A 12,167-nucleotide genomic window follows, 5' to 3' on the forward strand; every position below is an offset into this window, starting at 1 on the left:
ATTCTCTAGAATCTAATCTAAATTAAACAAAGGTAATATAATCACGCTATGAAACCCTAATCTTCAGATATTTTAGACCAACAGAGAGGACACACGAGGCGGAACTCAGCCTGAATAAGTCAAACAATCAGGGCCGCTCAGGTTGACTTTCTCCGGATGATTTACGCAATCAAACGATAATAACTTCAAAAAAAGTTCAAGAAAAAATCCCTCTGCATCAGGTTTTTCACCAGACATATTACGACCTTGAAGTGAGCATGTTGATAGAGTCAATATTTATCAGCACGACGTAGGCGGTTCTAAACTCGTTCTAGTATAACAATTACGTTTATAGTCAAAAAAACAAATGATTAGCCAAATTTCGTTTACTTAAAACGCCATGGCTTTACAAATTACAGACTTGTCGTGCTCTAATTGATTGTACTTACCGCATCGGCAGTGGAGCGGCTTTCCATTTTATTCTCTCTCTCTCTTACCTTCGACCATTCTTGACGGAACGGTAAGGATCACATTCGTAATTTCTTTATTTAAGTTCTAAGTTGCCTATAGATGATCATCTAGAGCCATCTCGATGATCGGTACAGGTTGAACTTAGGAGAGAGGACGCAAATTTAGCGCTTGATAAAAGTATTTACGAGAAATAGAGAAAGAATACCGTATATTACTTTAATCCGTGATCGGTAGATTAGTCGATCATGTCAGCCGTGGAACGAGCCCGGCCAACCGATTTTCTTTTTTCTTTGGAAATAAAGAACTTTCTCTTGGGGATGGCGACTCCATCATCATTTAATGGTTTATATTAATAATCAAAGTCCATTATTGACCAAAACCAAACCACGGGATCGATCTCTCTCTCATATGCAAACATCTGATCCCCCACACACACTATAAGAAGCTTCTGCTTCGAGACCTGAATGTTGAGTTAGGACACTCCGAAGAGACAACAAAGATTATTAGCGAAAGAAATAAGAGAGAGAGAGAGAGAGAGAGAGAGAGAGGGCGAGAGATATGGAGGTTATGCAGAAAAAGAGCATAAGTGAGTGTAGTGGAGAGAGGACTAAGGAGGATGAAGATGGAGGCGGGACGGCTCTTCCGGGGTTCCGGTTTCACCCGACGGACGAAGAGCTCGTCGCGTTTTACCTCAAGAGGAAAGTGGAGAAGAAGCCTCTCAGCATCGAGCTCATCAAGCACGTCGATATCTACAAGTACGACCCTTGGGATCTTCCAAGTAAGTTTCTTTTTTGCATCCATTCGCTTTCTTCTTTGTACAGTTTGTGTATTTCATACTGAACTGATCAGAAAAATCATCTCTTTCAATCGTATTTGTGGAATATTACATCGGTGTAGATCATCGACGGCCTTAATATGTCTCATCTTGATTTCTCCAATAATTCTGCAGCTCAAAGCATGCATCCTTAAAGTGATTCGACCCTAGAAAGTTGAGTTAGAGAAAATATCAGAAGAAGAAATTTTTTTTGGTTTCGATATGCATAGATGAGCACATGTGACTGTCTTGTTGGTCAGTTTGAGCTGAGAATCTGTTCGAACAACCAAAGGATTAATATTCATTGAATTACCTTATGATGGAGATGTTTTATCCATAAAAGCTAGCTACTTATTTAGCCGGCAACAATCGACGATGCACAAGACGGTCACCAGGATTCTAGTAGTACATGCTTGCTCAGCAGAAAAAAGATTACTGAGTTTTAATTACTATACGTGAAAGGTTTACAGAATCACTATCTGCATATATATATTATCCATTTCTTAGCGGTTTGATCATCAGATGGTTCTTCTCAGACAGATCCCTCCTTACTTCATATGTAATAACCTTAAAGAAACTGCGAATAGTAAGTGAAAGAATCCCAGTATGATCACCAAACACCTTGAACTTACTTCTTCCAAATCGTGGTCCGCCTATATCTCCTCCAATATCAAAAAGGTTGAGAAATTTTCTCCAACACTTGATCGAGAAAATGATTAACTTATTCGGCTGTTTGTGTACATAAGCCCAATAAGATTCGGAGTAAGAAAATTTCTGAAGCCGAATGAGAAGCATCTCGGTGCCATTGTGAAAAGCTGGAAGATTAATCGCCTGATAAAATGAAAAGCTACATAGTCTCCCTTCCTTCGAAAATATGATGATTATAGCCGGTAAACAAGAAAATGGGACTTCTTTTTTCTTTTCACGGTGAAAATTACATACCTACGTACATATATACGTATATTTAGAGCTCTACCTAATACTGAGTGTGTGAACTATATAGAAAATTTCAAACTTGTATCTCACTAAAGTTCACTGTCATATTGTGAAAAATTTGAAGAAGTAAGCACCGTTGGGGAGAAAGAATGGTACTTCTTCTGCATGAGAGGGAGAAAGTACAGGAACAGCATAAGGCCCAACCGAGTCACGGGGTCCGGGTTTTGGAAAGCGACCGGCATCGACAAGCCGATACACGCGGCCAAAGAGCCCCACGACTGCATCGGCCTCAAGAAGTCCTTGGTCTACTACATCGGAAGTGCCGGGAAAGGCACGAAGACCGACTGGATGATGCACGAGTTCCGGCTCCCACTGTCGGGGAAAGCCGCCCATGATAGTCTCTCCTCCGCCAAGAACATTGCTCAAGAAGCCGTAAGATTTCTCACTTCATTCATTTTCTCACTTCCGCCGTCAATTGAATAAGAATTCTCACTCCATTCATTTTCTCCCTTGATCCATTTTCACTGTGGTGTTGCTCAACATTCTTGATTATGTCGACTAGAGTTTTGCAATGATCATCTACACTATTGCATGGGAATGATGAGGAGAAACATAATCATCATTATTTTCTATACAAAGTTATTGTTCTTTTTCATCTGATTTTTTGTGATAAGTATATTTTTTTCTCTATTCCTTTTAAGTCTTTAGCTCACTTTTGATAGAAAATGATCAAATTAATAAAAACCTGTTTCTAACTTACATATTAGACAGCGTCAAAAGATTTATCAAATAAACTGCAATCTTCATTTTACAATCTATATGCATGTCCAACATCGTCAGATTGAAGGGTCATCTTCTTGCTCTTTACCTTTAATTGATAAAGTGGTCAAATATATCATGGAATGTAATGTGAACGAGTCTACTCGAGAATATTCTATTCCATCGGCGGCCGTACAATTTTGAAATTTCTAAGATGAGTTCATATACCATCTTATTTTCCTGTGGATGCATGTTCCTGCTCCATGTACACATGGTTGGCCCGTTTTCATATCAGAAAACAGGTTATGTGTACGAAAAGTTGAAGCTCATGTTCTTACTGTATTTGATTTTCGATGGCCAAAAGAAAAATTGAAAACTGAATTTGATTCTCTTCCTTTGGTGGGCTTTGCAGGAGGTCTGGACACTATGCAGGATTTTCAAGAGAATCCCATCACACAGAAAGTACACGCCGAACTTGCAAGAGCACAACACCACCCTCAAGCAGAACCCAACTGACTCAAGCTCTAAAACAAACAGCTTCGAATCTGAATCTGCTGAGCAGTGCGTGAGCTTCGGGGATTCGGCTGTCGTCACCCACAATGAGACGAAGCCGGTCATCATGGACCGTTTCGATGACCGGAACTACCTGCTCTTCACTCAATTGAACTCGATATCTCAGGCGCCGTTTGCAGCGCCGGCCTACTCCGGATTCTGGAATCTGAATGGAGAGGATCTTCTCATGCACGGTAACTGCTGGGATGAGCTAAGGTCAGTAGTCGAGCGAGTCGCCATCGACCCTTGCCAAGCTTTCGAATGGAGATAAATGCCGAAACTAACGTTTCTTGGTCGATCGAGCTCGTAGGCCCTTCTCTCAGATAAAGGGGCATCATGTAAATGTCAGAATCCGCTAAATAAACACTGCTTGTTTTCCATAACAGTAAAGCCATCCGTTACGCAGCCTTGATGTGGTTTCCGCCAAATCATGTTGTATCGGGATAAATAGGCATACACTATGTAAAGGGTCTAACTTCCTCACAACATACAGCCTCGATTAATACTATTAATGGCTCTTTAGTGTTACTTTCTCAATTATGAGTTAAGCCACTTCATTTCGTATGCTTAATGAGTGAGAGAGTGAGAGATTCATTGACTCAATTCATTACGTCTTGATACAAAGGACACGCAGCAAAATTGTCCAAAAAGTCTTAAACCTATTGTAAGGAGACCAATTCAAATTTAAACATTTCAGTTATGCCAATTTAGTCCTAAACCTTTTGACGATTTGCCAATGTAGTCATTTCGGCTAAATATCCAAAATAATAGGTTTATGACTAAATTGGCCAATTTTCAAAAAGTTTAGGATTAAATTGGCAAATGATCAAAAAGTTTAAGACTAAATTGACATTATTAATTATTTTATGACTGAATTGACTACCATACAATAAGTTTGGGACTTTCTGAACAATTATCCCAAGGACACCCTATTCTGCAAGGTTCTTTGCATTGGGTGGCTAAGACTCGGCATGAGGGGACAAAAGTCACAAAGCAAAATATTTGAGAAAATGACCGACACGACAGGAGAGAACCACTCATACCAGCGCGAATTGAAGCTCGGTCAATCGCATGTTTTCTATTTCTCCCTCAATTAGAAAAATGTCGCAGATATTTGGCAAACCACTTGACTTGGATATCTCTCGATGTCTAAGCAAATACAACACAAGCCACCAAACATTTACCGAAAGTCATGGAAAGCAAGGGCCCTACACGCTTACAACAGCGGTTCTTTTGTGACCATCACGTTGACATTCAGAACAAAACTAAGTCATATTGGGCTTGGCCATTCAGCACTACAGTGACTAAACATGCACACTTTTCTCCCAGCTCATCCGTCGATCTAATCTCCTCTACAACGAGAAGTGGTCCCGACACCAGGTGAGGTGGGGGGTTGTCGTGAGATGGACATTATGAGGGTTTCTAGCCTTTAAGTAGCTATACTACTTTCAGATGATCAAGGAACCAGGTTGTCTGCAAACGATGACATGAACCTCAAACTAGACGATATTGTAGAGAAACTGGAACTCCAACGGAGCCAAAGTTGCTCAAACGAACTTCATCATAACCAAGAAGGGGGGTAACCTAGCGATGACGGTTGACTCTTGAATAAACTTTTTTTTTTTTGCGTCAGAGACTCTTGAATAACTTCATGGGGTAATGTGTTTGGTTGAATCACCATCAGGCAACATAACTAACATAATTTGTGCAAACATTGAAGAGACTACATCGCCTAAGGGAACTCTTTCGACACAATCGTAGTGGGCTCCAATGTAAAATCAGCTAGACTATTTCCAATTTTCTTGGGCATCGGTCCTTGGGAGGTTAGGGATCCTATAGTTCGGATTAGGATGGATCCTAGTCTGTTGAGAGGCCTTCTCTAAGTTTAACTCTCATTAGTATTATCCACACGATCCTCAATAGATGAAAAAATTCAGCCCCCTTTTTGCAAACCCAAGTTTCAGCTCTATCCGACCAAAAAAAAAAGTTTCAGCTCTCAACACGCCTTGTCATGGGGTATGCTAATCCTTCTTAATAAACATGTCTCATATACAAATTAACTCTTTATACCTTAATTAAAAAAATCTGAAACACAAAGATACTAACTATTTCAAGCAACCTCAAGACTGATTGAAAATTTTACATTCAGTTCAAATCATCTGCTCTACATGTCCGTCGTAGGAGTCATAGTTGACCCCAACTTACCCAGCAGAATAATCAGAATGGCCTCTGGTAGACATCCTTAAATACCAATGCTATGGGAAAGGTTAACAATTACTGAAACTCCAGAAGGGGAGAAAAGAATCAACTCCAAAAGATTTGACGTTCATATTCTCTTAAAGCTTACCTTTTCTGGTAGAGTACCACTCCCTATGTGTACATTTCCTGATTCTGTTGATTACTTTATTTGTTGAATCAGTCTCTTCACACGACCAAACATTAAGACTGATGGTATGAGTTCTGTCCTTGCCCTTGATCATTATTAACTGGTTGACTAACAACAGGAATGTCCAAGCTCCGTCCCTCTGCCTGAGAAGCAACTTCTCTAACGTCAGATATCCTTGCTTCTGTAGCCTGAATATCATTCCACTCCCCATCTCCAATTGGCCGGAGATTCTCTTGATCACCAGTCACATGGATGACATTTTCTCCGGAAACCGATGCTGCTCGAGAGACACTGAGACATGCTTTATCCACATTCTCCTCCGAGGAATCTACATGCTTCGTCAATGGAAGGGCACTTCCCACATCTGAGCAAGACTCGATTTTTTCCTCAAAAACCTGCTTTGTGTCCATGTGTTGTCTGTCCAAATAAAGCAAATCGATTCACTAATACTAAATCAGCCACACAGCAATGAAAAACCAAACTTAGCCAGTGGCCTTAGATGAGTGACAGCAATAAAATTAGGATTTACCATTAATAAGATAGAACTGATCTAATCATCATATAACAAAGGGTTTCCACACCATTCCAACTATTCCTAACGAATCTATGTTCAGATGAATTTACATGTATAGTATACAAATAGGTCAACATGACAACCAGTTAAGAGATGAAACTAGGAAAACGATAGGGACTGGTGCTCTTCATGGATGTCATCAAAAGTAAAGATTGTACCTTTGAAGCTGCGCTTGAAGAACATTCACATATTCAAGAAGCTCCTGTTTATCCTTTGTTGCAGCTGACTCTTTCTGCTCAGCCTCCCTTATTCTAGCAGCAGCATCTGACTCCGCAACTCTGGCCCTCTCCTCAGCCCTGACAACAGCTGCTTCCAAGATAACAGCACGCTCTCTAGCTTTTGCAATCTCAGAACGCCATAACTGTGCCTCCTGAAGAGCAGAATCTCTCTGCTTTATTAGTTGATCTCTTTCTCTGCTAAGAACCATAATCTTTCCTTCAGACTCTTTCAACTGCACATACAAAGCTAAATACAGATTAGCAACAGACCAATCATCGGAAGGAAAACAAAACTCTCTACAGAAAAATAGAACTCGGCTATCTATGCTAGATGGCATTTCCATGCATCCTTTATGAGGTATTTGGTGCCTAATAACCAATGTGTGATACACTCATCAGGGCAGTTGGACAACATCCAAGCCATGAAAACTGAACTACCTTCAGTTTTGACGTTTCCACCTGAATCTCGTAATCTTTCATCAATCGCTCAATTTCTGCACAAGCTACTCTTCTTTGTTCGTCCATTATGTGAGCTGCAGATGCTGCAGCCTCAGCTGCTTCAGCAGTCTCTGAAAGCTTCTCTGCTATTTCTTTGATAGTTGAATCCCGTGCCCGAAGACTCCTGGCCAAATTTTGCAGTTCCTCATCCTTTACTCTAAGTGTCTCCTGCAAAATATTATAGCATTTATAATGCAACAAATACACCAGTAATAAAAAGACATGCGAACTACCATTGCCTGTCAATTATGATAACTGTATAAGGATCTAAAATTGAGACCATTTCCACCAGGCTGGGCTCAGTATAATCACAGATAGGATAAAATGCAAATTAATAACCCTTGAGTAGGGTAAAAGTCCAATCTTTTTGCAGATAGAGAAAGGATCACCACTCATTACGTGAAAGGAATCGTGTATCTTACAAAGGCAAACCACCAAAATGTTCAATGCCCAAAGTGAGGAACAATTGAATACAAAAGGAAAGGATCTCGTCATGCCGACAAGTATTCACATAGAAAGCCCTGTCATCACTGCATTAAGAGTAAGTTTAGAGGAATTCAGATTTTGTACCTTCATGATTGTCATATCATCTACTGGACCATCAATTGGCTTATTTGTCATCATCCCCAGAGCATTTCTCATAGAAATCTGCATTGCTGCTTCAATTTCTTTGGAACATTCCAATGCTGTTGAATTAGCTGCGGCAACTACAGTTGCAACTGTTCCTAATTTAGCAGAACCATTCCCACTTAAGGAATTTACAGCTTCTTTATGAGCCCTCAGGACCAACTGGGTAGCACTGATCGTTGGAAGATGGAAAGATAGAGAACCGTAAGAGAGAGAGAGAGAGAGAGAGAGAGAGAGAGAGAGAGAGAGAGAGAGAGAGAGAGAGAGAGATTTATAACAGCTGATATGGTCACGGAGAGAGCTGAGCATTTCTTAGGTTAAAACAAGAGGAAAAGTGTAGCGATAGTGAAGAATTAAATTGGGGATAATGGAATATTGTGAAGAGAGATCTACTATGGCTTGAAAATAATTATACAAGACACAGTGTATGCTCCACAAATAAATCTTCATCACAAAAATAAATTCATAGACCTTGGTATATAGTCAACAGAAATCCATATCATGATGATCAAATTCATGGATGGATATCAAACCCTCCTGCCAAAACTATAGCAAAAATATAGTTTTTTTTGGTCAAAGGCTAAAATATAGGTTGACTTTAACTGATTATGAGAAATTTCTACTGATGATATGTATACATTTGTGAAGATCTGCGATATTCACTATTAAAAAAGAAATCTATATTAGGTCCACCGATAGTGGAGAACTCATTATTTCCAAGACAAATCTTCAGCCTTTTCTCCCCGATTCGGCTTTAAGATCAAATCACCAGAGTAACAGAATTCCTGAACCCTTTAAAAAACTTCCTTTACATGTAAATTTTCAAAATCTCTGTGACAGCAAATGAGAAAATGAGCCAATGTTTGTTAAACTATGAAAACAGAACGCAAGATTTAACTTACTGAAGAGTAGATACCCAGGCTCTGGCTGCACCAGGAGTTTCAGCACATAGAAAGTAATCTTTCTTTGTGGGAGTCCCAATGTCTAATAAATTAGGTTAAGAAGCACATAGATGCATAGCAAACTGTATGCTAAACATATCAACTTGAAGATTTACAATTGACGATAACAGGCTCACAGCCAGAAATCAAGTTCTAGGCCAAGAGGATACAGAAACAGCAGCCGTCATACTTTGGCAATCCACTGAGACATAGATGAATAGAAGGTTTAAAATCCATAAATCATGAAGCAAAGTTCAAATTAGCTCAACGATAACAGAAATCTCATGTAGAACAATTTCCGATAGAATAAATCTTACTGGAAGTTTACAGGAGACACTGTAATGGTGCTATTAGCATCGAATATTATGATACCCTTCACAGCTGGCTCATTTCTCCTAATTCTGATATGAACAAATAACAAAGAAATTTAAATGATAAATACAGACTTTTACAAATGAAAGCACAGAAAATTCCAATTTGAAATGACTAACTTGTATTCCATTCTTCCAGTTGTAGGGTCTAGGATCACCCACCGCTCGTTCCACTTCCTTAGCTATCAAGAAGAGAAAATCACATGCAGGATCTTTTCATCAGACAGATCACGTGACAGGGAAAGGTAAAACTTTTTAAGTAGACACACTTTCACCAGTGGAGATAGCGAAACTTATAGTGCCCATGCCCTGGCTGATTATCTAGTACCATTGCCACTAAGTAAGATGGATATAAATTTTAAACTGGAAGACCAGGTCTAAGTGCCTTTCTTCCACAAAAGTCAAGCTAACTGTATAAAACACTTAAGCTAACTTCAAAGATATTCAAAGTCGAAATGCAAAAAGCCGAATTTCTTGCTTGACAATAGAAGACATAGATCTCATTTCTCCCCTATGGCAACTGCCTCGGAGTAAACAGAGGGGAGGACATCTATAGTTTGAGCTGTCGGAGTAAATTGGCCGATGATGATAAAAACATCTCAATTTCCATAGGGCACCAGACTCCAGAAAATGGAAGTCGTATAATTTTTTAGAGAGGCATCAAAATGGAGAAATTTTACTGCATCGATGAGTACTTCTTTTGTCTATTACAAAGAGCTAGCAAACTTTTCCAGCCGCTCTATGACACCAGATGAACAGGTTCTTACTACTAATTCATTGGATAGAACACCCGTTACCCCGAACTATGAAACACTGGCTCTCTTATACACCGTGCACGATCACCCTTCTGAATTCTACTCCGAGAATAGTTCACTTTCAAATTTTAAGCGAGCACATGCCCTCGTCTAATTTGAACCGCCCCCACATCACTAATTCAAAACACATTCGCAAAATTAGAGAGACGAAGAAAGAACGATGCGACCCTTTTTCTAAAAAGGCAACAGATACTATGCAATTTCCATTCACGCAGTGATCAAGGGAGGACCCATAAGCCACATTGAGGCAGCTTGATCAGGGTGGAAACCCCAATTCAAATCGCTGCCGTACGGCACGGCAATGAGAACCCAAACCCAGGCGATATTCAACAGAACAAAGACCAGATCGCAAACGAATCTCACAGATACGGAGAGAGAGAGAGAGAGAGAGAGAGAGAAAGAAAGAAGAAATACAGTTTCGGATCGCTTGAGAAGTGGGCCCTGCAACAAGTTCCTGCCGGAACCAGACGCGAGCTGCCGCTTGATCCTGTCCAAGCTGTTCTCCGCATCCGCGGCTCTCTGGAAACACCGTGATCATCCCAATTCCTTTAGCTTCTCGCCCTCCCACACAAAAAAAATGATAAAAAAGAAAAAAATGAACGACCACGAGCAGGAAGTGCCGCGGAACTGACCGTCGCAGCGCCATTGGAGGCCATGATGAAGTCGGACGGAGGCTCTTCCAGGGAGCCGAATCAGCCTGGAAAAATAACAGTCCTCGTCGATGCCGAGCGAGCGAGCGAGCGAGCGAGGGAGGTTCAAGTCTGGCTCCGACAAGGAGGCTGTTAGGTTTTCGATGGACTTGCAGGTGAAAGATGGTGATGTCTTTCCTACGTTACTCTTTGTCTCTCGTTTTCTCATTTTCTTTTTCTCATTTTATTTTGTTCATTTGCGCCTAGTCTCCGGGAGGGAAGTGTTTTTATTTTCTAAAAAGCCCGTATTTTTTTTAAGATTGTATCAATAATCTAAAATTTTCATTGTGTCCCGAAGAATTCTAAACCTTGTCCACCGTGACACCAATATTTCAAACATTTTTTGCGCCGTCAAAATTCCAAACTTATACAAACTTGGGGTATTGGCGAATAGAGAGAAAAGATACGGATATCATGTCATAGTGAGCTAAGTTTACAATTGTTTTGGTTGAAAGATGGTATTACTGTCGCACTAGCACGAATTTTGGGATTTGATGACACAAAAATGGGCATTATTGCCATAATGAGCATAGAATAAATTGTAGTACACAAATACTTTTCAAGTTTTCACATGGCGCAATTGGAAGAGATAGGAAGAATGGGTTACTAATGTTCTTGCAGCGGAATAGATGTCGAATCGCTGTACTAACAACAAAATTTTTTCTTTGAAAACAATAAACGACATCCACTTTAAAGTTCCGTTTGTTTCGTGAAAAATAAATAATTTGAAAAATATTTTCCAAAAAATGATCGCTTATATCGCTTGAAATAATTAATCAATGAAAAATATTTTCATTATCCACAATAATTTATATCTAAATATTTTTCTTAAATGATGAAAATATTGATTTATTTTTATAAGAAATACAAGCCATTATTTTTAATAAAATATTTTTTTAATTATTTATTTTTCGCGAAACAAACATGCCCTAAGTATAATGTTTGCCCCTTAAAATATCCATCAGACAATTTAGTTAGTTAAGGGCGCGAATGATAACCGTTCTATTTCAGAAACAATTCCTGGAACAGAAATAGATTTTTCTATTTCTGTTCCCAAAACGAAATTTCTGAGAAAAGAAACCCGTTTGATAACAACAAAAAATTTATGTTTATGGAACAAAAACTCGTTTGATAACAGTATAAAATTTCTATATCCTGAAACAGAACCCCGTTTGATAACAATACAAATTTCTATTTCTCAGAACAGAAATCCATTTTTTTAGAACCACTTTTGGGGTTTTAAACCCTTTTTAGGGTTTTTTAGAGGATAAAACCCCTTTTAAATCCCTAAACTAAGGAGTCTTCAAAAATACCATTTTGGCACCTAAAAAAATTTAAATTTCACTCAAAGTGGGTGACCACAGATATTCTAAGCTATATTGTGAAGCTTTGAAAATTTTGATTTTTTGATTTTTTTTTGAAAAAATTCACCAAATTTCCTATTTTCCCAAAATCTGACTACTTTTTTTATTTTTTGGAAATTTTTATGAATTTTTCTGCAATTTTTCAATTTTTATGGATTTTCTGAAATTTTTTT

At 39.1% G+C, this 12,167-nt stretch overlaps 2 protein-coding genes across 2 annotated transcripts; one reads left to right on the forward strand and one right to left on the reverse strand.

The window, feature by feature from the left end:
* Nucleotides 1-825: 825 nt before the first annotated feature.
* Nucleotides 826-4,048, forward strand: LOC115682682 (transcription factor JUNGBRUNNEN 1-like). Its single transcript, XM_030606976.2, has 3 exons — nucleotides 826-1,228; nucleotides 2,325-2,632; nucleotides 3,372-4,048. Exons 1-3 carry the CDS (start codon nucleotides 1,009-1,011, stop codon nucleotides 3,780-3,782), a joined length of 939 nt encoding a protein of 312 aa, XP_030462836.2. The 5' UTR covers nucleotides 826-1,008; the 3' UTR covers nucleotides 3,783-4,048.
* Nucleotides 4,049-5,559: 1,511 nt separating this feature from the next.
* Nucleotides 5,560-10,767, reverse strand: LOC115682762 (uncharacterized). Its single transcript, XM_030607091.2, has 10 exons — nucleotides 10,574-10,767; nucleotides 10,356-10,460; nucleotides 9,247-9,308; nucleotides 9,073-9,156; nucleotides 8,926-8,957; nucleotides 8,717-8,798; nucleotides 7,758-7,986; nucleotides 7,128-7,355; nucleotides 6,630-6,922; nucleotides 5,560-6,314 (listed from the first exon to the last, which is right to left on the reverse strand). The coding sequence occupies exons 1-10, from the start codon at nucleotides 10,595-10,597 to the stop codon at nucleotides 5,951-5,953; spliced, it is 1,503 nt and encodes a 500-aa protein (XP_030462951.1). The 5' UTR covers nucleotides 10,598-10,767; the 3' UTR covers nucleotides 5,560-5,950.
* Between the last annotated feature and the right edge of the window lie 1,400 nt (nucleotides 10,768-12,167).

Source organism: Syzygium oleosum, unplaced genomic scaffold (assembly GCF_021117445.2).
Source record: "Syzygium oleosum isolate NSW1041296 unplaced genomic scaffold, Sole_v2.1 Sole_v2.23, whole genome shotgun sequence".
Lineage (NCBI taxonomy): Eukaryota > Viridiplantae > Streptophyta > Magnoliopsida > Myrtales > Myrtaceae > Syzygium > Syzygium oleosum.

Excerpts from the sequence above, each read along its gene's own strand:
- LOC115682762 (XM_030607091.2), bottom strand. The coding sequence starts at position 10,597 with ATGGCCTCCAATGGCGCTGCGACG. Across the intron at positions 10,461-10,573 it reads CCTCCAATGGCGCTGCGACG|AGAGCCGCGGATGCGGAGAA; the intron begins GTCAGTTCCGCG and ends CGGTGTTTCCAG. Across the intron at positions 8,799-8,925 it reads GTATGACGGCTGCTGTTTCT|ACATTGGGACTCCCACAAAG; the intron begins GTATCCTCTTGG and ends CTAATTTATTAG.
- LOC115682682 (XM_030606976.2), top strand. The coding sequence starts at position 1,009 with ATGGAGGTTATGCAGAAAAAGAGCATAAGTGAGTGTAGTGGAGAGAGG. Across the intron at positions 1,229-2,324 it reads CGACCCTTGGGATCTTCCAA|AAGTAAGCACCGTTGGGGAG; the intron begins GTAAGTTTCTTT and ends AAAAATTTGAAG. Across the intron at positions 2,633-3,371 it reads AGAACATTGCTCAAGAAGCC|GAGGTCTGGACACTATGCAG; the intron begins GTAAGATTTCTC and ends TGGGCTTTGCAG.